Source organism: Streptopelia decaocto (assembly GCF_964273445.1).
Source record: "Streptopelia decaocto genome assembly, chromosome: 10".
NCBI classification, from domain to species: Eukaryota; Metazoa; Chordata; class Aves; order Columbiformes; family Columbidae; genus Streptopelia; species Streptopelia decaocto.
The window spans coordinates 19548662-19572821 of NC_138665.1; the positions used below are offsets into that span (position 1 = coordinate 19548662).

The 24160-nt window shown below is 43.9% G+C and overlaps 3 protein-coding genes across 4 annotated transcripts; 1 reads left to right on the top strand and 2 right to left on the bottom strand.

Annotated features, from left to right (window-relative positions):
• Positions 1-79: 79 nt before the first annotated feature.
• On the bottom strand, positions 80-2418 carry COX7B (cytochrome c oxidase subunit 7B). Its single transcript, XM_082061705.1, has 3 exons — positions 2265-2418; positions 823-947; positions 80-279 (listed from the first exon to the last, which is right to left on the bottom strand). The coding sequence occupies exons 1-3, from the start codon at positions 2299-2301 to the stop codon at positions 205-207; spliced, it is 237 nt and encodes a 78-aa protein (XP_081917831.1). The 5' UTR covers positions 2302-2418; the 3' UTR covers positions 80-204.
• Positions 2419-3524: 1106 nt separating this feature from the next.
• Positions 3525-13672, top strand: MAGT1 (magnesium transporter 1). Its single transcript, XM_082062248.1, has 10 exons — positions 3525-3646; positions 5115-5284; positions 6028-6145; positions 6527-6667; positions 7617-7757; positions 8089-8178; positions 9582-9645; positions 10480-10554; positions 11013-11103; positions 12230-13672. Exons 1-10 carry the CDS (start codon positions 3536-3538, stop codon positions 12243-12245), a joined length of 1017 nt encoding a protein of 338 aa, XP_081918374.1. The 5' UTR covers positions 3525-3535; the 3' UTR covers positions 12246-13672.
• A 2727-nt stretch (positions 13673-16399) lies between these two features.
• LOC309444440 (NTF2-related export protein 2) lies at positions 16400-23727 on the bottom strand (the record flags this gene model as incomplete). Of its 2 annotated transcripts, XM_082062250.1 has the most annotated exons (4): positions 16400-19635; positions 20543-20687; positions 21538-21624; positions 23661-23727. In XM_082062250.1, the coding sequence occupies 4 exons, from the start codon at positions 23673-23675 to the stop codon at positions 19457-19459; spliced, it is 426 nt and encodes a 141-aa protein (XP_081918376.1). In that variant the 3' UTR covers positions 16400-19456. The 2 variants fall into 2 exon arrangements, with proteins under 2 accessions (XP_081918376.1, XP_081918375.1); XM_082062249.1 differs by lacking the exon at positions 23661-23727 and having other exon boundaries at positions 21538-21642.
• Positions 23728-24160: the final 433 nt, after the last annotated feature.

The window sequence follows — 24160 nt, forward strand, 5'->3', positions numbered from 1 at the left end:
ATTTAATTATTCCAAGTTTTTACACTATTTCATCTACTTCAGCAGACACAGGGCAAAGAGGAAACCTAAAAGAGCCAGACAAGTTTCCAGGTATGTTTATTAGACCAGGAATGCCACTGTACAAGTGGTAATCAAGGAGCAAATGCCTTCGTGTGATGATTTTTTCAGTGAAAATTTAGACCAGTTCATGAGAAGCAAAGGCTGTTACTCCCTCCATTCTTTTGGAGTGACTCTGCCAACAGGCGACAGGCCCCACTCCATTCCAACACCTGTAAACACCTGTAGGAGCATAAAAAAATCAAGATTATTAACTCTGAAATCAAAGAAACCTTCTGACAGAAGGCTATTTCTGTTGCTTTCAGTTTCGATTAGTTGTATTAGAACATGACATCTCATTCATATTCTAATAAAGCAAGTAGAATGTACTTATATTGAATAATATTTAACTACTTCAGTTTTCTATTTCAAAATACCTATCTTTAGAACAAAGAATGTGGAACATAAAGCCCTGTCACCATACTGCTATTTCTATCTATAAATTTTTCTGCTAAAAGCTTAGAAGTCTCAAGTAAAATAGAGAACAGTTGTTCTTCTACTACATTTTAAGCAACAGACTGACACAGAAATTTGAGTAACAAGTCAAAATCAAAACCTTAACTAAAGCAACTTTAATCTCTATCACATTACTATTCACTTATCTAAAGGGCTCCTAAATTCTGACCACTTAGGTTATTTCAAACAAATAAGCCTTTGTGAAACTGAACAGCTTGTGAGATTTACAGCTCAAGTGACAACAAAGAGGTGAAAAAAAGGACGACTTACATATCCCCAGACAGCAGCAAAAACTGCGGCTCCACCGAGGAGCACCAGGTTTCCGTACTGATCGTGGAAGCTGGGCTCATGTTTGCGATGAGCCTGTCGTACCGCAGTGCGCTGAACTCCACGAGCTAACGAACGTTAAAGAGAAGCAGAAATACGGAAACCAACTAAAATATACATCCAGGACATTCACAATCCTCATCTCCCTCCAACAGAGAGGCAAGCGTAAGCACTAAAAGTCTTTAAGCAAAGCTGAAAAAAATAATCTTCTAGTCTTAGAGCTTTGGAATGATTCCAAAACACAGGATATACAGAACACCATGCGTTTTGCTTCAGCTCTCCCAATTTCTCTCCAGAAAGTTATTCCTGAAGTCTAATTCCAGTAAGGAATTCCTCCAGGTTACCTTTTTCATCAATGTTTTCTTGAGGCCCTCAGCGTGGAAGTTCAAGTACGCTTTTAAGCATTATTATCTGTCTAATAAAATATTTTGTTTATTAATGAAAAGTTTCAGAATCCTGTATGTAAACACCTACGCTGTGAGCAGGTGTAACCTGCTATAAGCACTTTCAGGATGAAGCTCGTCCTGGACGGGGTTGAAGACAATGGGTACGGTCACACCTTTGTTACAGCTTCAGGATTTCGGATGGGAGGAGAGGGAGGTGAAGTGAAAGTACCTGTGGGCCTTGGCACGAGGTAAATGGTGGCGAAATACAGGAGGATATTTTCAGATGACAGTGCATTAAGTATGTTATCAATGTACGCTACAGAAGGTACACTTATTAAAAAGACAGAGTGAAAACTCAACCCACCAGTTTCAAAACACGAGCCATTTAGTAGCGGCATACAGCACATTTGATGAGACAGCGGTCTGCGCATAGACATTACAAATATAATCTTTCGTTTCAGGTCAATGATTCACATTTACCCAAACGTGACTAGAGAAGATGATGACAATACTCATAATGCTGCTACATCCCCAGCACGCTCTGTGAGGCTGCACAAGTAGTTTTTTTGTTTTGTTTTAAAGAGGAAAAAAAGAAGGTTGAATATCTACCAAAAGAACCACCGCTAAGTGCTTTATTTTAGGTGTGAGAGGGCGGGTGAAGCGCTGGGGGTCTGTCACTGAACTGTCACCCTGCCCTGAGCTGAGGGGCTGCCCACCGCCCGCCCTCATCCCCGCGGCTCACGACACCTGGACGTGCCGTACCAGGGAGGAAAAGCGCCGAGGGAGGGAACGCAAGGCCAGCTCGAGTAAAAGCAACTAGAAGAGGCAGGGAAAAAAGCAAGCAGCAAAGGAAGGCCGGCGAAAGCCGCCCGCAGCCCCCCAGCTGCCCTCACCACCCCCCTCAGGGACTGTCCTCACAGGGAGACCCCCTGCCAAACTGCTCACACCCGCGACACAGCCCGGCGGTTCCGCGCTCCACAGACCCCCCTCCCTGCTTACCGGCGAGGCTCAGAGCGGCCCTGGCCACCGGCAACATGCTGACGAGGAAATCACCCCCGGTACCCTTGGCGAGCGGTGAAAAACAAAATGGTCGCGCCGGAAGCGGCCGGCGCGCCGCGCTGCGGAGCGGAGCGGAGCGCTGTGGGTAATGTAGGCGCGGAGTGGCGGGAAAGGTGCCGCCTCCGTGTGGCTGAGCGGAGCCGGGAGAGAGAGATGGCGGCTCCGCTTCGGTCTGCAGGCTCTGGAGCGCTTCCCGAGAGCGGCTGAGGAGAGAGGGACGGGCGGGCACGGAATGAGGGAAGCGCTAAGAACCTCACAGTGGAACAGCCAAATGCAGTGTCAGGATGGCCGAGTGGTCTAAGGCGCCAGACTCAAGGCGTTCCGCGCCTTCCCGCGGCGGGTTGGGTGTTCTGGTCTCCGTATGGAGGCGTGGGTTCGAATCCCACTTCTGACACCACTTTTTTTTTTTTTTTTTCCTCTTTTCTTTTTTCCCCTCTTTTTCCCTTTGAATTATAAATTTATCAGCCCAAAGAGCTACAGCCAGAGATTTTAGTGACAACAGAAACTACAGCGACGCCCCCGGCGCCAGAAACGGTTTCCATAGTTCACACGTCCTCGAATTAAGGAAAAGAACGGAGAGAAGCGGGAGTAACGCCGCGGTTTTCTGCGCCGGGTACGCTCCGGAGCCGTAACCCGCTACACGCCGGCTGCAGATTTCCCGAGTGCGTTTACAACTTTAAGTCTTTCTCTTAACGCGACCCAGAAATACACACGCGTTTATAATATTAAGCAAGCGTACACCTTTAGGGAGCTAAGGATTGAATTCCCTGGAGTTCTCCCCTAGATTCCTATTTTCGTTTTTTTGGGGTTTACCGACGTCAGGCCCGCCCCCCCCGCCGCGGTGCCGGGACCCCGGGCGGCCCGTGCTCACTGTGGCTGAGCAGCAGTTTGCAATGTTTAAAAGTGCCGCAGGCGCTGCGGAAAGCCCGGGGTATCCCCAGCGTGAGGGGCTGCGGCAGCGGGACAGCGGCGACACGTCCCGAATGCGGGCGGCGAACGGGCCCGCTGCCGCCCCCTGCCGGGGTCCCCGCGGCACAGCCCGCCCCGCCTGGGGCTGCGCCAATGGCGCGCCTCCAGCTTGCCTTGCTCTTATAGGCTGTCCGCAGCCCGGGCTGGGGACAGTTTCAACGAATCGCGAGCCGCGGGCCGGCGCCGCCGCCAATAGGAAGCGCGTGGGCGGGGCCGCAGCGCCGGTGGGTCGGTCACTGCCCATGGGCGCGGGCCGGCGGAGCGGGGCGGTCATGGCGGCGCTGGCGGTGCTGGCGCTGCTGCTGCTGGCGGCCTGGGGCGGGCCGGGCGCCGCGGGGCAGAAGCGCAAGGAGGTGAGAGGCCGCCGGGACCGCGCCCGCCGCTCTGCCCGTGCGGCCCGGGGGCGCTGGGCTGCGCTGAGCTCGTACGGCGGCGGAGGGCGGGCCGGGGCCCGTCAGGCCGCGGGCGGGCGGCGGGGCCCGGCCTTGGGCTTGGCCGCGGGCGCGATGGGGAGCAGTGGGCTCGTTAGGATCACACCGCTCTCATTTATGTTTTTGTAGGAAACAATTATTCTGCCAATGGAGTAGGCTCAGGCAGAATCTCTCAGCAAAGCCATTTTTTTAATAACGATATTGCAACACCGGGTGTTCCACCTAAAGGCAGGCACACCGAACAGGGCAAAAAGTCCCTGCTTATATCCCCCCAAATTTCCCTTCCCTGTTCTCCTTTGGTTGGGTACTTAAGGGTCCACAGACTGCCCCCACACATACAATACCCTTCTCCTTATGAATATGGATTCCTGGTACTTTGGCTGCACTTCCCCCTAAATTAACTTATAAATACAGATATATACAGGTATCAGTATGTATTCCAGGAAGAGACTGTGTTTTACATTAAGGATTCTTAGTCCGATGTCTCTCGGTCCTTCCCCCTGCTGGGGTCAAGCGCCAGCTCCTCACTTATGTAAAAACAACAGTTCTTTGTTAAACCTTCCTTACATTTTATTTTCAAATGTGTTGAATCCCAGGTTCTTGTGTTATTGTGTAAGAGCGTGTGTGCCTGGGTGTGGGGTTGGGAGGGTGAACCCACTGTCCTCTGCTGTCATCACTGAAGTGCCGCTTATTCCCACACGCTTGACTCCCGGGGTTCAAAAAGATCCCTCGGTGTCTACGTGTGTCAGTCGTAAGTCAAAGAAGAGCAGTTTATTACTTACCCTAAAAAATGTATCTGAAGAAGAGTGTTAATAAGGAGTAGAGAAGTAGAACACTTGGAGGTTTGTCACTTACCAAATACTTCATTGTATATCGATATAGAATTGATTGGCTCATTTTTAAAGAAGAGCTTAGTGAGCGCTCCCGAGTTCTCCAAATATGCACTGAATGCAATTTTTCCCAGCAATTAGATGTTGAGCTCACTTCCCTCTCTAGTGTTGATTCCACTTGCAGCAGGTTTTGAATCCGACATGGTGTGCGGTGCTCAGTGTCAAATAAATCCTGTGGCGTGACTTGGGGCAGTCTGTATGTCTGCAAGCAACCTTACAGTTAGCAACATGACAAAATACTAGTGAGCTGGAGGTCCTCACCAGGGTGTATAATACTAAGTGCTTAAAGTGTGTATAATACTTAAGTGGTTAACGTAAATGAATAATATTAACATGACTGTCAAAAGGATCTGTAAATGCCTTCAAAAGTCTTAATGACTGTGTTCTTTTGAAATACAGTGCAGCTGTTTATTACATCAAATCTAAAAACCTTCCAGGATTCTCCTGTGAGACCGGTGGGGTTGAACCCAAACCAAGTGTTTCTCTGACTTGATTTTCAGATGGTGCTATCAGAAAAAGTGAACCAGCTAATGGAGTGGGCGAGCAAAAGATCCGTCATTCGAATGAATGGAGACAAATTTCGACGCCTCGTGAAGGCACCACCCAGAAATTATTCGGTGATTGTGATGTTCACTGCTCTTCAGCCTCACAGACAATGTGTTGTGTGCAAGTATGGGCTTAATTTAGTCCTAAATTAGAACTTCACAGTCCTCTTATGCTTTGTAGGGAATTAAATTTAAGAGTAGGATAAACTTTCATGTACATGGGAGGAATATACTAGGGCACGTTATAGTAGGGTTGTCTTTGAAATTAAATGTGTGGCAATATCTGTGTAATATGTCTGTGAGAAAACAACATAGTCCTTAATTATTCGTTTCCCTCCTAAAATATTTGCTGCTTTGCAGAACCGATATTCCCACTGACAGGCTTCTGCAGAAAGACAGGCTGAAAACTCAACTTCTCCTGCCTTGAGCTGCTGAAGAAATGTTTGTAGAATTACTGCTGGCCGTGCAGTCTAGAAGGTGCTGTTAATTACATGCTGATTGGCACTTATTTATTTACAATAATATGCAGGATCCTTAACCATATTATAGCTTTCACGTATTAATCCAGAGGTGGTAGAGGCCTGTATATCGGATTTTTTCCTAGTTAGCTGAAGTCAATTGGTTTCTTGTCCCCTGACATCGAAAAGAGGGCCCACCTGTCCTTGTTTTGGTGTGGACTAGTAAATCCTGCACTGCCGGCTTCTGTGTCAGGTTCCGCTTAGAAATCACCGCTGCCTGTGTTTATGGACTCAACAGAACCTGCTGTTGGGTTTAAACAAAGAGCGGACGCAGCCGCTGCGGCTCCGCGGCCGCTCTAACGCGTGTTCTGGACGGTGCGCCGCAGCGTCTCGCTCTCTGTGCTTCACAGACAAGCCGATGAGGAATACCAGATCCTGGCAAACTCCTGGCGATACTCCAGCGCCTTCACCAACAAGATTTTTTTTGCTATGGTGGATTTTGATGAAGGCTCAGATGTATTTCAGATGGTAATGTCTTATTTTTAATTCGGGTTTTGGGGACTGAGGGCAAGAAAGTAGAGGTGTGTACAAAATTTAGCGCTGCAATGATTAAAGAGATAATTGGGAGGTTAAAAGCTGCCACTCTCAGAAGGAATGAGGAGAGCAGAGGGCAGCAGCATGTTGGTGGTAATGGTAACAGAACTGACAAATCTGGGAGAGGCACAAGGAGCGAACGGGCCCCTCTGGCTTTTTCTGTTTCCTGTAATAACATACAGTGTAATTTTTATTGGAGCTCCTTCTTCCTGATTGATTTAGTGACAGTGTTGCAAGATACAACCAGAACAGAACTGTGTGTTACTAAGTAGACTTTTCATGGTGCTGTGTCTTCTATGGATTTTCTCACTACAGCTGAACATGAATTCTGCTCCGACCTTCATTAACTTTCCTGCGAAGGGGAAGCCCAAGCGGGGCGACACGTACGAGCTGCAGGTGCGCGGCTTCGCGGCCGAGCAGCTCGCTCGTTGGGTGGCCGACAGAACCGACGTCAACGTGAGTACGTGCGGACCTTCCCCCGCACCGGCGCCCCCGTAGCGCGAAATTCCAGCTGTGAAACGTGTCACTTGTGATCCGTGCCTAACGATCTGCTCGCACATGCGCTAAATAGCTCTTGTCCACAACATGCTGTTTGGGCATGTGACTACTCTTGACGTTTCCTTACCTTCTGTGTTCTAGTATTTTCATGGAATCATAGAATCCCAGGTTGGAAGGGACCTCCAGGATCATGTTCCAACCTTTCATGGCAAAAGCCTGGTCTAGACAAGCTGGCCCAGCACCCTGAATCTTAACAGTGTCCAACGCTGGGGAATCCACCCCGTCCCTGGGGAGATTATTCCAGTGGCTGATGGTTCTCATTGGGGAGCATTTCCCTCTTGTGTCCAGCTGGAATCTCCCCAGGAGTAACTTGTACCCATTGCCCCTCGTCTTTTCCTCGTGACTCCTTGGACAAAGGGGGTCTCCAGCCCCTCTGGAGCTACTCTTTAATTACTGGAACGTGGTGATGAGCTCTCCCCTAAGCCTCTTTTCTCCAGGCTGAACAAGCCCAGTTCTGTCAGCCTTTCCTTCCATGGTGGCTTCCCAGTCCTTGGATGGTCTCTGTGGCCCTGCTCTGGACCCTCTCCAGTCTGTCCACATCTTTTTTCTGTAGCAGGGACCAAAACTGGATGCAGTGTACTCACCCTCCTTCTCCCTCTTCTGTTCTTATGGAAGAAAAACTGTCTTTAAATTATTAAGTAGGGTAAAGATGTATAAAACTGAAATTACAGTAACGAGGGAAGCAGCATTACTTACTTTCCTCGACAGATCTATTATATAGAAAATCCTGGGGGTGTGTGCGTTGGTGTTTTTTTCCTCTCTAATCTATTGTGGGTTCTGTTAGCAGGAGTGCGAGTGTCATGTGTAATCCCACGGGGGGAAAACAACTTAAATATCCTCTCTTTAGATTCGTGTGATACGGCCACCGAACTACGCCGGCCCGCTGATGCTGGGGCTGCTGCTGGCTGTCATCGGGGGCCTCGTGTATCTGCGTGGAAGCAATCTGGATTTTCTGTATAACAAAACTGGCTGGGCATTTGCTGCTTTGGTGAGTAATTATAACTCCTGTCTGCCTGTTGTTACAAGTTTTGTAGCAATTCCAGTTTTAAAAGGTTTTGTATTGAAGGATGTTTAAACCTGGCAGAGGGAAATGAGGTGCATTTAATTTTACTTTTTGGTATTCTGATAATATTATTTGATCTCCGTCTTTTCAGCTCAATGCTTGATTAGATGCCTTTTATACAAATAAAACGTAGAACAATTCCTAGCCTAAAATTGTATCCCAAACCTTTACTTTTTGGTATGAAATGAAATTGGGTGAAAAAAAAAATAAAAGGAAAAAATAAAAAAATCCTTATTAAATAGTGTTTCCTTTTCAGTGTTTTGTTTTGGCAATGACATCAGGCCAGATGTGGAACCACATCAGAGGCCCACCCTATGCTCATAAGAATCCCCATACAGGACAAGTGGTGAGTCTTCTCTTTCTGATTCCCATTGAAGTCATGATGCTGAGCTCTCCTGCACAGAGCCAGGCGATCAGACAGCGGCCGATGCGTTCAGAGAGGATCTGTCTTCTCTCAAAACACATCTGTGAGAACAGGGGTTGGTTTGGTTTGAAACAGGAGTGTTAGAGCTCCAGTCAATATCTGGATTGTCTGCCAGTTAGTTTTATCCTTTTCTTGGCTCAAATAGAAGAAACTGTTTGCAAACATGTGCTTTACTACTAAGAAATCACCAAATACTGATCTTAATCCAAATCAAAGTACTCTGTGTAATGGCTGTGTGATAACTCGAACTGTTACCTAGAATTCCATTTGGATAGGGAAGTCACTCTGACAGTCTTTGGTCCAGTGATTCATCAGTTCCGTGAGAATGGTGACATTTGTTCTGTGACATTTGTCCTTACTCTTAGAATATCACTTAGTGTTTTTTTAGGTGCATTGCTTTCTGTGCTCAGAAATAACCTTTTAAGAGATAGAATAAGAAATGCACTTCTTAATCTGATGGTAAACAGTAAATTAACCTCGATATGTAGCAGCACGTTCAGTTTCTTGTTAGAAACTGCTCCAAGTGCTTTCCATGCACTGAGGCGTTTGCCAGGAGCTGGACGGATGGTACCTGCTGCAATCGGGACTTTGGTTTCTGTGTGAATACCCAGAGTTCAGGGTCTTTCTGTGTGTGGACACTTGGATTATTCCAGTAATCACAGAAAGCTACGGACATACGGAAATAGTGCTCTAGGGTAAAGAGGACAGCATAGAGAGTAACCAAATGATTTGCTAACAACTTATGGGGATGGAGGGGTTCCCCCTGCCTTCAAAACTAGGGGAAGTGTTTCTTTCATCCTTCCTGTTGTTCCCCATATCTACAAAATGTAAAAAGAAAAAAAAAGTGCTACATGTTGGAGGAAGCATAATAATGATGCTTCTTTGCTTAGGTTCTAATGGCAGATTCTTTTAAATTACCTGATCTGTTCCATTTGTCTGACCTCCTGTGCATCTTCTAACCATTCCTGTTTCTTTCCATGTTTTCAACGTTGTTGTTACCTGTGACATTTGATTTCCTCTGTCTTTCACATATATTGTATCAGTACTGATGAAGAGACATGAGAACTCTAAATTGGTAATGGCAAAACAAAGGTGTTTATGTTGGTTCTTACATGCTAAGCAGTCCTAGTGCTGAGCCTGGCAATTTCATGTTAAACCTGGTCTTTTTAACCTCATGGCCCAAAGAGATGGAATTGCTTGTGCTCCACCTTCTGTCTCCTGAAACAGCCAGTGCAAACCCCAGTTCCCGGCTTTGGAGCTGCAGTTAATGATGGCAAAGTTGACTCCAGTCTTTTCTGAATTGCATTGCTCTTTGTCTCTTACAGAACTATATCCATGGAAGCAGCCAAGCGCAGTTTGTGGCAGAAACGCACATTGTTCTTCTCTTCAGTATCCTTCCTACCTATTGTGCCATCAAGAAAGGCAAGTGGAAACTTGCAGATTGAGAATTTTTGCCTTAGTTGTATGAAAATGTCATAAGAATACTCTAGAATTCAGTGTTCTTTTCCGTTCCATGTATGTTTTTGATCCATCATCTGTAACATTCCCCATGCAAGTTCTTCTTCCTTCTCTCATCACCTGTGCCAGCCTGTGCATGCTGTTATCTTTCATTCAGGAGTTTTTGTTTTATTTAATAGTCTCTCTCCTTGCAGCTTCACAATCCCAAACGGTTTACATTTTATAGCATACAACTACACAGAATAGCAGACTTACTGTAGGCGCATCATTTCAAAGCTTCATTTAAACTACCTGTCCTCTTCACTGCTTGACATGATTAAGAAGTCTCTTCTGTTGCCACACTGATGTTCTTAAACAGAGTGATTTCTGCTGATTTCTCCCTTTTCTTGTTTTTCCTGTTCAAAATCCCAGCTCAGCAAGTGAGTGGAGTAGAACAGTAGCAGCAATGGCTGAGCTCTCTGGGAAGGAATGTTGTTTTGTGACAAGATGAGATAACAAGCACATTTTAAATGTTACGTGAAGGCCTACTCTACTTTCCAGTTTACTTTAAACTTGGTATTTATTTTCTATTAAAAGTTGACATTGTGAATGCTTTTCAGTTGCTTTTTCCCCAAAGCTGCTGGTTTGGCTGAGAAGTCTTGAATTTTTCCTAAGAGATTGACCACCCCAGGTATGGGGTGGGAGCCGGATTGACGAGATTAGGAACAAGCGTGTTATATTGAGTCTGTTGTATTTTGTTGATTGAGCCTTAAACAGTGTCTGTAGATGGCGGCGTTACTTTAGGAATGGTTCTCCTCCATGAAGCTGCTACTTCTGACATGGATGTGGGCAAAAGAAAAAGTAAGTACTAATACTTTCTAAGAGAAGGCATATTCAGTAAAGATTTGTCATACACTATTGAATAGAAATGTTTTTACACTGGGGGGTTTTGGACTCTACTCATCTCTAAGCAGAAGCGAATCGTTTGGTTTTTCAGCAGCACTTGGAGTTGCTCAGGAACCTGCAAGATAAACTCAAAGCCCTTTTGGGAGATGGGGAGAAATAAAGATGCTTTGCGGCATTTTGCTAGGGAGGGAGAGAAGGGACTTACTATCTCTTACAGCAATGATGTAACAGTGATTCACAGTAGGAGCTGGGAGTAAAATTGGTGTCAATCTAGTTCTTCTTGGTGATTCTAACAGAGGTCTCATCTGCCCCAGCCTGTAAACATTACAGGATGCTTTTGAAAAGCCCCGTCACTGTGGTGTTCTCGGGGACAGCTGTCATGTTACCCAAACGCTGTTCTGCCTCTCTTGCAGTCCTGTGTATTGCTGGCATTGGCCTGGTGGTGTTGTTCTTCAGCTGGCTGCTGTCTATCTTCAGATCGAAATACCACGGCTACCCGTACAGGTACGTCATCGCCTTCCTGTGCGGTGCGATACAGCTGCGACCGCGCGGACTCCTGTTGGAGGAAGTGGGAAAACACAGATGAGGGCTTCACTTCGAGGAGCACGCTCAGTCTTTTTCGTTTGGTTTGTTTTGTCACCTGCACTGTGTGCTTATGGATGAATCTGTTCCTGCCGATTGGAATGTCCTTGAGTGGCAACATTAATATAAACCAGAATGGAGAAACAGGCAAAGGGCCTATTTGCTGAATCTGATTTGGTGGGAAATATGCTTGGAAATGCCCCACTTGCTTCTCGAAGTGTAGCGATATTGGTCAATATAATCACCAGAAATAATGGTGTTTGGACACCACGATTTTTCTGTCTGGCCAAAGGAAAGATCGTGGTACTCTCCTTTTCATGCCATTACAGCTTCTAAAAGATTTCATTGTGATATCTCAACCAACTTAAACTGAAAACAAGTGTCTCTTTTTTTTCCCCAACTTTTCTCTTCTTCCCTGTTCGTACATCTTGATTATTAATCCTTATTTATGAGAATAAGGGGGGTGCCTGGTGCTTGAAAGCTTTGTACATGTTGAGATTGCTTCTGTGAAGAGTCTAGCGCTATTCCTTGACTGCTTAAGACATGTATTTGATCAGTATAGAATTATTGTGTGGTTTTATTAGGCTTTACGTATTTTGAAGGAACAAATACATATTGAGGACCAGCTTCTTAACCATCTCAGCTTCCGCAAAGAGTTTAATTTGTCTGGAAGGCTGATCCCATAGGCAAATATTGTCCCCTTTCTACAAGAAGTCAGTTCTTAATTAACAATATCTACCTAATAAAACTTTTTATTTCATAAAGACTCTTCTCAAGATCAGAAGAGAGTTGAACTTCTTCCCTGTTTAATAACTGGTCAGCTTTTATTCTGGGCTATGCAGTGGTCTTGTGTCCTTCTGCTGACGTTGTTGCAGGTGAGATGTGGTTGTCTCACTCACTCTTGAGCAACTTCTTCACTGCTACGTATGTCATAGTTACATCAGGCCCGGCTTCTCATTCTGATTTTCTCAGCAGATGTGAAAGCCAAGCGGAATGTTGCACACCTTCGTTTACTGTAAAATTAATGTTTGTTCTTTTGTTCCTGCAGTTTTCTGATGAGTTAGAGGATTCCAGAATCTGTATCACTGGAAAGGCGATGACTCTGAAATTGCATGGAATGGAAGAGCTCAATATGGATGGTTCGTGCTACCTCTCTCTCCACTGAATGAGACAGTTAAACACGGAACCAAAGATGACACGTAGTGCCTTAAATGTAACAAGCAATTTGCTCTGAAGGACACAGAGTATTAAGATGCAATCTCTACTTCATAAGCTTTACATCTTCTTAAAAATCTCTACTTCTGGTGAAATTCCGAATTAATGCTTAGAACCACATTTCTGTAGACTAACTAGAAACAGTATTTGAAATTCAGCCTGATAATCTGTTTTCCATACATTTCCTTTTCCCTCCAGTATTTATCACTTTATTTGCTGTTTGTGCACAGCAGGTGGCCAGAGCTTCTCTGTCGTGCCTTTTCACAGGTGAGAAAACACCTTCATGCACCTGGAAATCTTTTCCTTCAGTCTGTGTGCAGCCCTTGGAGCACACTCCAAATTCCAGTGTGGAATGTGCCTATTCCGAAAGCTCTCTCTCATTTTAGAGAAGAGTGTGCAGCTACTGTGTGATGCAAGAGGCTGCTTCACAGATGAAGGGCAATTTTTCTACAGGTAGAACTGAGTTATTAATGCAGTTATTCATTAAAGCTTTCTTTGCCACCTGCTGCGACTGCAAATTTTAAGTTATAAATGTTGGCTCAGAGCGGAAAAGAGGGTCTTACACTGCCCAGCACTCACACTCTCACAAATACAAACTGAAGGCACAAAGGTAACCAGCTGTTTGTAGCACGAATTAAGGGTTGCTAACGGGCTTTCAAGTTGCTGCTCAGAGCCCTAACAAACCAATCGGTGTCAGATTTGGGGTCACTGGGTTAAATTCTTGCATTCCTCATTTGCTTTCTCCAAGTTTTTATCCTTGGGGAGGACACAGATATCTGATCCCAGGATAAAGAGTGCTGCCCCGGGAAGGATTTGTCAGCCTTACAACTGAACACGCGCGCTTCTTGCCGTCCCCGGTGTTCTCCTATCTCACAAAGAGCCTGTGCCTTGAGGATTCCTGAGGGAAGACGTTGTGCTCAGTGCGCTGTGTGCGGTTCAGCACCTGGTCTCAGGTTACTGCTCGGAGGAAAACGGGATCAGACTCTTGTCTCCTGCTTCTGCCTCTCCCCGTCTCAAGAGGTTACGGAATTTGGATGCTTTAGACTGAGGCTCAGAAAGGACTTGATCATTCAAAGTAGAAGGTTATTCTTATGCAATTTTGCTAAATTAACAAATATCTCAAGTGCCTTAACTCCACTACTTTAGTTATTTGATGTTTCAGCTTGTTGAGGTGCATTTTTTTGTATGCCATACACAATGACAAGCCTTAGTGGAATGCATCAGTTTTGTGCCTGACTGGATTTTGGACAAATTTCAATAAAATTTCTTAGTCTAATCCATGCTTCAGTGTCTTTTGAACTTTAAAATAAAACAAAACAAATGAACCTCTTCTCTTCCACTCTTACTTCAATGTGTAAATATAAATGTCTGGACATAATAAATAACCTGAGTATAGCTGAGTAGACTGGATGAGTAGGACATATATGTTTATGTGGGAAATTACAGCCCCAAATGCCAATACTGGAGATCTCATGTAGGCAACTGATACCATAAAGTTTGCATGGGTTTTATTTGTCTTTGGCAGCTGTGCCGAGGTGAAAACCTTGGCCCCCTGGAGCGCCAGACAGATCCACTGACTATGTTTCTGGAGGTGGAATTGAGGGTGCATTACAGATTTGTCTGAACAATTCTGTGCTGCTGGACCTGTTGCTGCTTTACGTGCCCTGTTGGTACGATACTTCCAATAAACTTCTAGCTTGGTTGTGCTGCAGTTGTCAGCAGCGCAGGTGAAGGGAGCTCACAATCTCATTCTGAAGAAGTGACGTTTTTTCTTAAACTTTTCAGCCTTGTTTTCTAATTTTTGGTGCATATTTTCTTCTACCTCTGGCTTGGCGCTGGAGCACGAAGCCCGGGCTCCAGCATCTCCAGCCCAGCGCTCCCCGCAGCAGCAGCCCCGGTGGGTTTGGAAACGGCAGGACTCGGGACCCGCCCGGACGGCTCTGGCGAACGAGCGGCAGGGAGACAGATGGTGGTTCTGGTGCAGCAGCCTTGTGTTGCAGCGAGGGCTGCTCTTCAGCTCTTTGGATTGATTCGTGTTGCTTTTCTACAATAAATACCAGCGTTACGTATGTACAGAGACCTCTCTCACAAATCATCTTAAAATTTGAGTTCAACATCATCTTTAAAATCAGTTTGTATTCCACCTTGTCTGACCACAACGCTACTGCTGTGGGCAGCATTTCACATAGTCAAAAGCAGCTCGGGTAGTGTTGTATTACACACCCTTCTGTCACTTCAGAGCGTCGATGGTTATGCCAGGTACACCGGACTGGAAGGGTCAGGTCTCGTTCTGTTAGAGCAGGATTGTTTCGGCTTACGGGGAAGCATTTATCAAAACAAAAGGAGCTTAGAAGCTGAAGTTGTTCCCATGAGGAAAGCATCAGTACCGAATCCTGGCCCTGTGGCTTTGCAGAGGCACAAACATTTGTAAAGCGATCAGGGACATCCACACACAGACGTGTAATTCCAGCAGTATCTTTGTACAAATTAAACCTTAAGATCAAACCAGCATACAGCATATGGTTGCTACAGAAAAAGCTTGACAGGCGAAGGTTGTCTAAAAATAGTCTTATCATTTCTTTGTTCGGGTTTGGGGTGGGTTTTTTCAGAGAAAGATTAATGAACGACTCCCAGGAACAAGTCCCTTCACTAGGAATGCTGTGCTACTCAATCCAAACTATTTGGATTTTAGCCAAACCACATAAAAAAAAGTGTTGACATGAACTTCAAAGGAGTGGTTTTTATGTTACAGACTTACATTTCCCATAAAACTCTCGTGCATATTCTTTCCAAAAGCAAAATGATCTTAGATGTGTGAATGCACACACCAAAGTACTTGAACACCAAAGAGGAATTCATATCGTGGCACACAGAGACCTTGATAAATAAGTATTAAACCCAGTAGCAACACTGATTTCTTTTGGTTTGTTTTAATAAGTCAAATCCAGTGTGTACTGGCTGGAAGCTTTAAAAAGGCATGAAGCTGCAAACCCCCTGGGACTGAACTGAACTAGATTGCAAGAAGACAAAAATCAACCACTGAAATTCAACGCACTTTTTCCATCAGTTGTATGTTCTACAGCACCTCTATTACTAACGCAGGGCAAAGTGGCCATTTAATCTCTGTAGTTCATTCAATCACTGCACACAAAAGATAACAAGATAGATTCAGTTACGTTATTAAACCCAGTCTTCAGAAGGAATAAGCTCAGCTATCAATGACCTGCTTCTCAGTTAGGATCAGAAAGGCAAAGCTTGTTTAGAGACATTTAACTATCCTTCAGCCTGGGGGAATCGCTTTCAACATACACGCAATATCTGTTCTGGCCCTGTTATTCATTTTTCCCAGTGCTCCTAACCCTTGACGCTGCACCAACTGTCAGAGCCTTGCTCAGGATAATTATAAAAGTACCTGAAATCCGCACCTTCAAACACAGCAAGAACTTTACAACATCTTTGGCATTAATTGTTTCTAGAACAATCTCTGTTTCCACACAAACGCTGACCTTGCATTAGCATCCTCATCTTTTAATTGCCAGCAGCTAAAAGCTGCTATCTACACTAAGCGCTCACCAGTAATTCAATGTTTTAAACAGCAAAATACAGTGAATAAATCAGTTATCACATGAACCATTCCTTAAGTGTTTCATTTCTTCTTAGCAGAGAAACAGCAATAGTATGTTCTCAACGAAAATATTTACAGTCCGAGGATGTGTATTTGAGTCCACGCAGGGACTTTTGGACAGCAGCCTGCACTTCAGTGCATTTCAGAGGAGGGAAACATCACTTTGGGATTGTTAGTCTAGTCAGTTCAACACCATTTACTGCTTGGCAGTGCTTTGGGTGAAGCCATTCGCTATAGGGCTATGATTGCAGACAAGCTTTTCACTGCAGCACCACCAGAGCGCCCGGGCAGCCTGTTCGGCAGCACCCCAGCGCCACGCCGCGAGCACAACACGGAACTCGTGCCTAATGCAAGCAGGAAAGATAAAGAAGCCATACATTATTTCTTGCATTTTTAATATAAGAAAAAAATATGAAAACATCTAACAATAATAATAAAAAGTAGAACATCAGGTGTTTTAGGTTTTTTTTTTTAATCTTACAAGAGATCTGAATCAATTTCAAATCCTTAGAAAATAGATTCAAGTGTGGAAAGTTACTTTACTAATAAAACAGCATTTCTTTATAATGTGCTTTTCTCCAGTCAGGATAAGGAAGCGTATGCATGTCAAAACCAACAGAACAAATCATTCACACTGTCAGAACAAACCGCTTTCTCCATTCCAAGAAACAACATAAGCATTTAAAACCGATTTGACTGTAGTACACCAAAAGAACAAAGTGACATAAAACCAGTGACTGATAAAGACAATCCAGGGAAAACATACAAAGCAGAAGACCTACCAAGTCTTCAGTAGCCACAATTCAGTATGTGGAGGTGCCGAGCTCACCAGCCGGCTTTGTTTCACTGTACACGCGTGACTTGGTATCAAACAGCAAAAACTGGTAATATAAACTCCTGTTTACAGATTAAAGCAGAACCATGGTCACTTCAGAGATGCCCCTTGTAAAATTCAGACATTACAGCAGAGTCAGCAACTGGGAACACTAAACCAGCTGGATGGTTTTGTATTGAACAGAGTAAAAAGCATTTGTACATTCTCTTCTGCCAGTTCCAGCCCAGCAATGTCACCAAGCAGCACAGAGCCGCAGCGTCTCTCACTTCTCCAGCTACGATGGAAGAGATGGTTTTGTTTGTGTGTTTGTAAAATCACTGATTTAACCTAATAGCTATACTATGACTTAGTATGCTCCATAAAAGTGTTTTGTGAAACAGCATTTTCAGTTACTGGTGGCTTTTTGTTTTTAATATTAATTGCAGAAGTCAGATTTAAAAGCAGCCTGCACTCGAACAGCATGAAAATAATTGAGAAGAATGACATTTGATTAAAACACTGCCTCATATATTCTAAATCTCCCAGCCTGCCTATAAAAAGCTTAAAAACTACTATACAAATTAAAACTTAAATAAAAATACCCAAGAAGTATTTATTCCCAGGAGAAGTTTCTCAGGTACAGACAGAAGTGTGTGTTCTTGTGAGTGTCTTCCCAGCTCAGCAAACAAATGCTGTAGTTGTACCCATCACTACATTTCAAACGTCAAAACCCATTCTGCATATGCAAAGCAGATCTGTAACACTACTTATATAATTAGCAAATTAAAAAACCGATAAAGCACAGGGGGAGTTTCCTTTCAAACCTGTACAAGAAATACAAACATATAAACCTCACATATTCTGTTAAGAATAAACAGTAATTAAATGGGGGGGGATCCTTTCTTCACTACATACAGAAATAAAAATGTATTTACACTTTTAGAAAAATCTGGACTTCTTGCATTGTTTTGCAGGAATTCATAACTCTTCAGGCTAAAAAATAGTTACACAAGAGCTCTGACCATAAAGAGCTTCTCAATAGAGCCATATTGCTAATTCTAACTTACTGATAGAAAGACCAGAGTGCCTTAAAAAGAAATCAACCCACCCATTTCACCCAAACATCCCACTATTTGGGACTGTATCACAAACTATAGATATTTTACACAAGTTGGGTATGGCTCATTTTCACAGTTTTCCCGATTTAAGTCATAAAAACAAGTGAGCTGCAGTCGTAACTGCTTTTGTATTCGGGTTGCTGCTGCCATTGCAACCTGTATTCGGATCAGAGTTACAAGTTCCTCTCACGTGTTTTCAGTTTCAAGCAAGTGTACTCTCCCATATTTAGCTAAATTTTGATTTTTGTTTAACTCAGTATAAAATAGAAACGTACCAGTTTGAACCAAATCTGATACTCAGATTTATTCTTAAATTCCCAAGTTAAGATGGACAGTCTTAACCTGTAGTCTTGAAAACCATTTTAAAGCAGCTGACAGCTTTAAACTGCAAATTTAAAGCAAGACACACAAAAAAACGTGGAATCGATTATTAAAGGTAACATTTTAAATGACAAGAAAACTACAGTAAATATCTGCATGAGAGGAAGATAGTATTTGTGTTCAGAGCTGGTCTTCTAAGTTGAAAATAATCAAAGCACCTGTTGTGAATACAGTACTGAAGAGAAAAATTGAAGGCTTCACAATAAGACCTACTTCCAGTGCCACTTCTTTTTACTACAATGTAAAGACAGTAGGGATCCAAAACGTGCAAACTCCATACAGGAAAAATAGTCCATACTTCATAGCAACAGAATTAACAGTTAAAGCAAACAGAAATCATGTACGGTCCTATTTCTCACACTGTAAGACTTCAAAAGAAATCAGTTTGAAGTGGTTCATGTGTATGTGACAAGAGTTGTTGGCACAGGAACGCCAAATAATTCAGCATGTTCTATGTATAAATCAACATAAATTAACTACAACCAAAGTCTGAGAAGCTCAAGCCAAAAGAAAACCTGATGAGATTATTCAGTCCTTTTGTACACAAGAAGGTGACATTAGCTTTCCAATAGATTATATGGGAGATTACGCACTCGGGAGCTGTATTTGCTACTTTCACAAACAATGGAAATCTTTATCAGTCCTTCCCAGGCTCTGGCAGCCAAGAGCAGGCAGCTTTGATAGTTCTATCTACATGCCACAAGTATCTTCAAAAAAGGGAAGATGCTACTGTAAAAACAGATCTTTTCAACTTGAAGTAATTACACGTTTGGTCAGAATTGTACTTTAAGAGGATATGGTGTTCAAACAGAGTTTCAGCATTACATACAAGAAGTCTGGAAGAGGCAGCATAGCTGCATGTAAGGCATTTTAGGAATTATTCCAACACAGCCCACTGCCTTCAGCATTTTATTACGTTCAACTAACATAAGCAACCTCTCACATTTTAAGATTGTTACTACTAAACCCATGGTCATTGGGATCAACCCTGGAACATCTGGAGGCCTTCTGTAACAAGAGACGTAACACAAGGAGGGAGCATTTCCCATGCAGAGAGAAGGGCCGTCCATACAGCCGTCAACTCATCGCGCGAGAGAGGCCACCTCCCGTGGCCAGGTCGCGCTAACTGGACCAGTCCTGAAAGCGGAAACAGTCACTGGCAATCTTCCACACTGTGTTGGTCGGTGTAGCTTGTGCTGTCAGCAAGAAGTTCTGATTGAAGTAGCGCTGCTTGTCGCCATCAAATTTTACTGTCCCACTTGTCACTACGAGGACCGTGGTCTGGCCTTGAGTAGCTTGCTCTTCACAAGTAGAAAAAGTATAAAGAAAACAACTCAACCAAAGACTAACGGGCAAAGAAGTAGGAAATGTAGGTACAAGTTTCATTCAATTATGTTGTACAAGTTATAGGCTAACAACTGGTTACACATTCACAAAAAATACAGTTTCGTCGCATCATTGTTATACAGACAATAGTGTATTCGCTAGCCAACACCGCTTTTTAATGGCTTTTCTGTTTTCATCTCATGTTGTTCATTTTAGAGCACTACGACCAACACCTGAGGTTTTGATTGGAAGAAGCTCTCATTATCTGAGATACACATTTAGCAAGTTGCATACACTTTTTTCCCCGCTATTAGAGATTTTATCTTTTTCACAGCAGAGCAAAGCAAGCATGATTGACCACAGACTTTTTCCTTACTTATATTCCCAATATATCCATTAAAAGTAATATATTAACTTCTCAATACGTAAGCCTTTCTTTAACAATTGTCAATCAGAAATCTAAAGAACTTAACACCTATTCTAGATGTCAAGAAATCCCAGTACATACAGGTTAATGAATTGCTTCACATTGCACTGCAGGGCAGTATCAAAGGCTACAGGAGCAGCCTCTTGACTCTCAGACATGATCAAGGACAAGATAACCTGATCAGCCAGACGATTTCAATACATGAAAATACATCACATCTGAATATGATCTTAACAAAAATGTCCTTAAAGTATTTTCGCAGGCATGAGAAAAAGGGTGGAGTTGCTGCACCTCTCGAGTAGTGCTTTATTTTTGCACAACCTGACATTTCAACCCTCAGTATTTTCTCTAAACTTATTCCAAATGAAATACTAAGCACTATTATAGTTGCAGATCACTTTCAACAGGTGTAAAAAGACTGAAAAATAAACAAGTAAATTGTAATACAACCTTACCATGAACGGGTTGGCAGTCCAACACATTAACCTGGAATTCACTAGATGGCAACATTTCAAAAAATTTACTCAATTCTTCTTGCCCGGACACTGCATTACCATTCCAAACTAACGTCGCTTTGTCCAAATAAAGTCTTGCTAAAGCCTGTGTGGTTATGAAAATACACATTTAGGGAAAATGTGTAAGCGCAGACAAGAGACAACATACAAAAAAATATTATTTGAACCCTGATGTTGTGAATTATTGATTTCTTCTGTTACTTTAACAGATAAAACACTCTCATGAAATATTAGCTCCTTTTAACAATTAGCACTCCTGACCAAGAATGGCCAACTGAAACTTATTCAGCTTTCTAGGTTGCATAGTGACTCACGTGCCTCCAAATTTAACTACTACTGAGATTCCTTTAACAAAGCTGATGGCAGAACTTACACACAAGGTGAGTAGGAAGTAACATGCAACTGCTGATATTTTCACACAATCTGAAAGTTATTAAATGACAACTACAATACATTCAAAAGAAGAGTCTCCACAGCTCTCTTTTGGTGCAAATATCAACATGGTCAGTGAAGATTTCATGGCCAGATAGAGCTGTTTCCACTTTATCCCCAGGCACTCCTGAAGACCCCCAGAAACAGAAGTGATGACTGCTAATAAAAGAAGTTTGGAAAAAAATAAGCTAAATCCTGACCTGAGAGACAAATAAAGCAAATTTTATCTGTCTGTACTGACCAAATCCTGTGCCTGTAATACAGTGAGACATGAACTGAACTATTATAATGAAGTCTAAGGCACTTTCTGAAAGGGCCCCTTTTACAACAGTGCTGCACAGTAACATAAAGAACCCTTAGCAAGAGGAACAGAGGTCTCAACCTGGCCAATACCACATATGGTAACCAACATTCATTCCTTTCAAGTGTAATGCAAGTTAGGAAAAAAAAAAAGGCAAAAAATGCAGAAGACAGTCCTAACTGTTGTCAAAATATCTACGTACCCTTCTTCTTTTATCCATTGTCTCATAATAAATGTTGACAAATTCATCTGCAGCTCTACAAGCTTGATCCACGTAGGTTTTGAAATCCTGGAGGGGAGAAATCATATCAAATTACTTAAAGTAGGCAATTTTATGCAACCTAGTAATCTATGCCATTTCTCCAGCCAGTCACTTTGGTTGGTCTTTTCCATCCTCACTGAAAGATCATGTCAAATAATGCTGAAACTGATTCCAAATTCCTTTCCTACTTGCTGGGGGTATCAGCTGTTAGCAAGGTCACAGTTTTAGGATTCATTTTGAATGCAAATGTAATTATTGTGTTTAATTTGTAAATATTTACATTTACAAATAGGCTGCAAGTGGTGTGAACATGTACGTATTAATATTTCTGAAAATTAGCAAGAACCCATCACACTGCCACCATAGTCCCATTTTTAAAAAAACTTCTAAATATAAATATATAAAAGGTAATAATACCTATAACTGGATATGTAGATATAAAAAAGAGAGAGAACACCACACATGCTGGACATACTCCAGTGTCATAATATCCAGGGCTATAATATCCATAGCTAAAACCCAAACACTTCTCTTCACACCTCATTATTTCCCTTCCATGTCTCTATTTTTATTCATCCAAAGGTAACAGTCTTTGTTGTCACATCACTGCACTGCGATCTCATTCAGTCACTTGTGCCATTTGTTTGGCCCTTGATCTCTGACAGACCCTGAACTGTGACATCCTGGAAAGCGGTCACTCTGGATTTCCTGTCCATACATCTATAAAACTGCATTTGACTCTGTTACAATATTTTGTTTATGATTTTATCATTTATCGTTATTCTATCTCAGCATTATATTCTCAATAGTTGCAACTCAATCAGTACTTCACAATTTAACTACTTACGTTTTCTGGACAGTCTTTACTGAATATACACCAGAACTACCATGAATTCCTCCACTATTACCACAAGAAACGCTTCAGAGAAACCTCCACACTGCAAAATACTTACCAGCCTACCGAATAATCCCCGCTTACCCCACAAAACCAAATACTCTCATGTTAACAATCTGGACATACTGTTCTTTTGATCTCCCTCTGCAAGAACACGAGCCTGCTTTTCATCTTCTTATCTTCTCCAGCAGCTTCTGAACCCACACACCAATTCCAAACAAATAGGGCAAAGTAGTCTTAAGGACGCTGGATTCCAGCAAGTGCCAAGAGAAACTCTTTGGCACCGGGAGACAAAGCAAATGAGACCTTTCACTAAGGGAGGGGTGATTATAACCCAGCCTGTTACGTGATTCGGAGCAATTGGCTGTTGCCTCTCCATCAGCACACACAAACTTCTAACCAACAGCCAAACTGACAGAATTACCATTTAGCTGTCAAACAGACAGAACGGGTGTGAGGGAGCGTTAGAGAAACACCAGGACTTGGGATGAGCTGTTAGGGCACCTGCAATATACATCATACGGAAAATAAGCCTCGTGAGTTTTGATACTCTAGACAAGTTCTTATAGTCATGCTCTGAAATACAACTTAAAATTCTGGGAACAACGTAGGCTGGAAGAAACTTCCGGAGGTCATCTGATCCAAATCCCTGCTCAAAGCAGAGCCGACTTCAAAGCCTGACCTAACGTCAAAGTTAGACCTGGCTGCTCAGGGTCCCATCTCCAGTCATGTTCTGACCCTCTCTAGGGATGGAGATTTCCCAGTTCCTTCGAGCTCCTGTTCCGACATCCAACCACCTCACGCTGGAATCTTTCTACCTGGCATTTAACCGGAGAGCCATAGCTAATAAAAACAACCAAACAAAGCAAAAAACTCACAAAAAAAACCAAATCAAAACAAAAAAACCCAAACCCTTGAGGAGTCTGACAGCAATTCCAAGAAGTTCGCCAAACTACGTGGCCACTGCAGCCGGTGTCTGTGACACAGGGCGGTCCATCACACAAACCCCCGCTCGGCCTCAGGCCTCTGTGGGAGGCTGCAGCGACCCGGGGCGGAGAGCCCCGCTCAGCCCCCGCCGGCGGCTCCCCCCGGAGCTCCCTCTCGGTCTCCCGGCCCCCCCGGGGCCCCTGACCGGCCGGACCCGCCGCTCCCGCCATGGCGGACTCACCACTGAGGCGGCCATGGAGACGCCAGCCGAGGCGCGCGGGCGGGCGGGCGGGCGCCGGATGTGCTCCGCGCGCGGGCCCGCCGCTTCCGGCCGCACGGCTGGCCCCGCCAGAAGCGTTCCGTCCACTGCCGGAACCCCGCGGGGAACACGGGCCCCAGCGACCCCGTTCCGGGCGGGCAGCAAAACCGCTTCAGCCCGGCCGGCCCGAGAACGGCGGTTTTCTTCCAAAAAAAAGCTGAGGGAGCTGGGTCTCTTTAGTTTGGAGGAGAGTGAGGGGTGGCCTCGTTAATGTTCATAAATATATAAAGGGTGAGTGTCATGAGGATGGAGCCAGGCTCTTCTCAGTGACAACCAATGGTAGGACAAGGGGCAATGGGTACAAACTGGAACACAGGAGGTTCCACTTAAATATGAGAAGAAACTTGTTCCCGGCGAGGGTGGCAGAGCCTGGCCCAGGCTGCCCAGGGGGTTGTGGAGTCTCCTTCTCTGCAGACATTCCA

Coding starts and splice junctions, on each gene's coding strand:
- COX7B (XM_082061705.1), bottom strand. CDS start 2,301: ATGTTGCCGGTGGCCAGGGCCGCTCTGAGCCTCGCCG. Junction 948..2,264: donor GGCCGCTCTGAGCCTCGCCG/GTAAGCAGGGAG, acceptor AACGTTCGTTAG/CTCGTGGAGTTCAGCGCACT. Junction 280..822: donor TTGCTGCTGTCTGGGGATAT/GTAAGTCGTCCT, acceptor ATGCTCCTACAG/GTGTTTACAGGTGTTGGAAT.
- MAGT1 (XM_082062248.1), top strand. CDS start 3,536: ATGGGCGCGGGCCGGCGGAGCGGGGCGGTCATGGCGGCGCTGGCGGTG. Junction 3,647..5,114: donor CGGGGCAGAAGCGCAAGGAG/GTGAGAGGCCGC, acceptor CTTGATTTTCAG/ATGGTGCTATCAGAAAAAGT. Junction 9,646..10,479: donor GCACATTGTTCTTCTCTTCA/GTATCCTTCCTA, acceptor CAGTGTCTGTAG/ATGGCGGCGTTACTTTAGGA.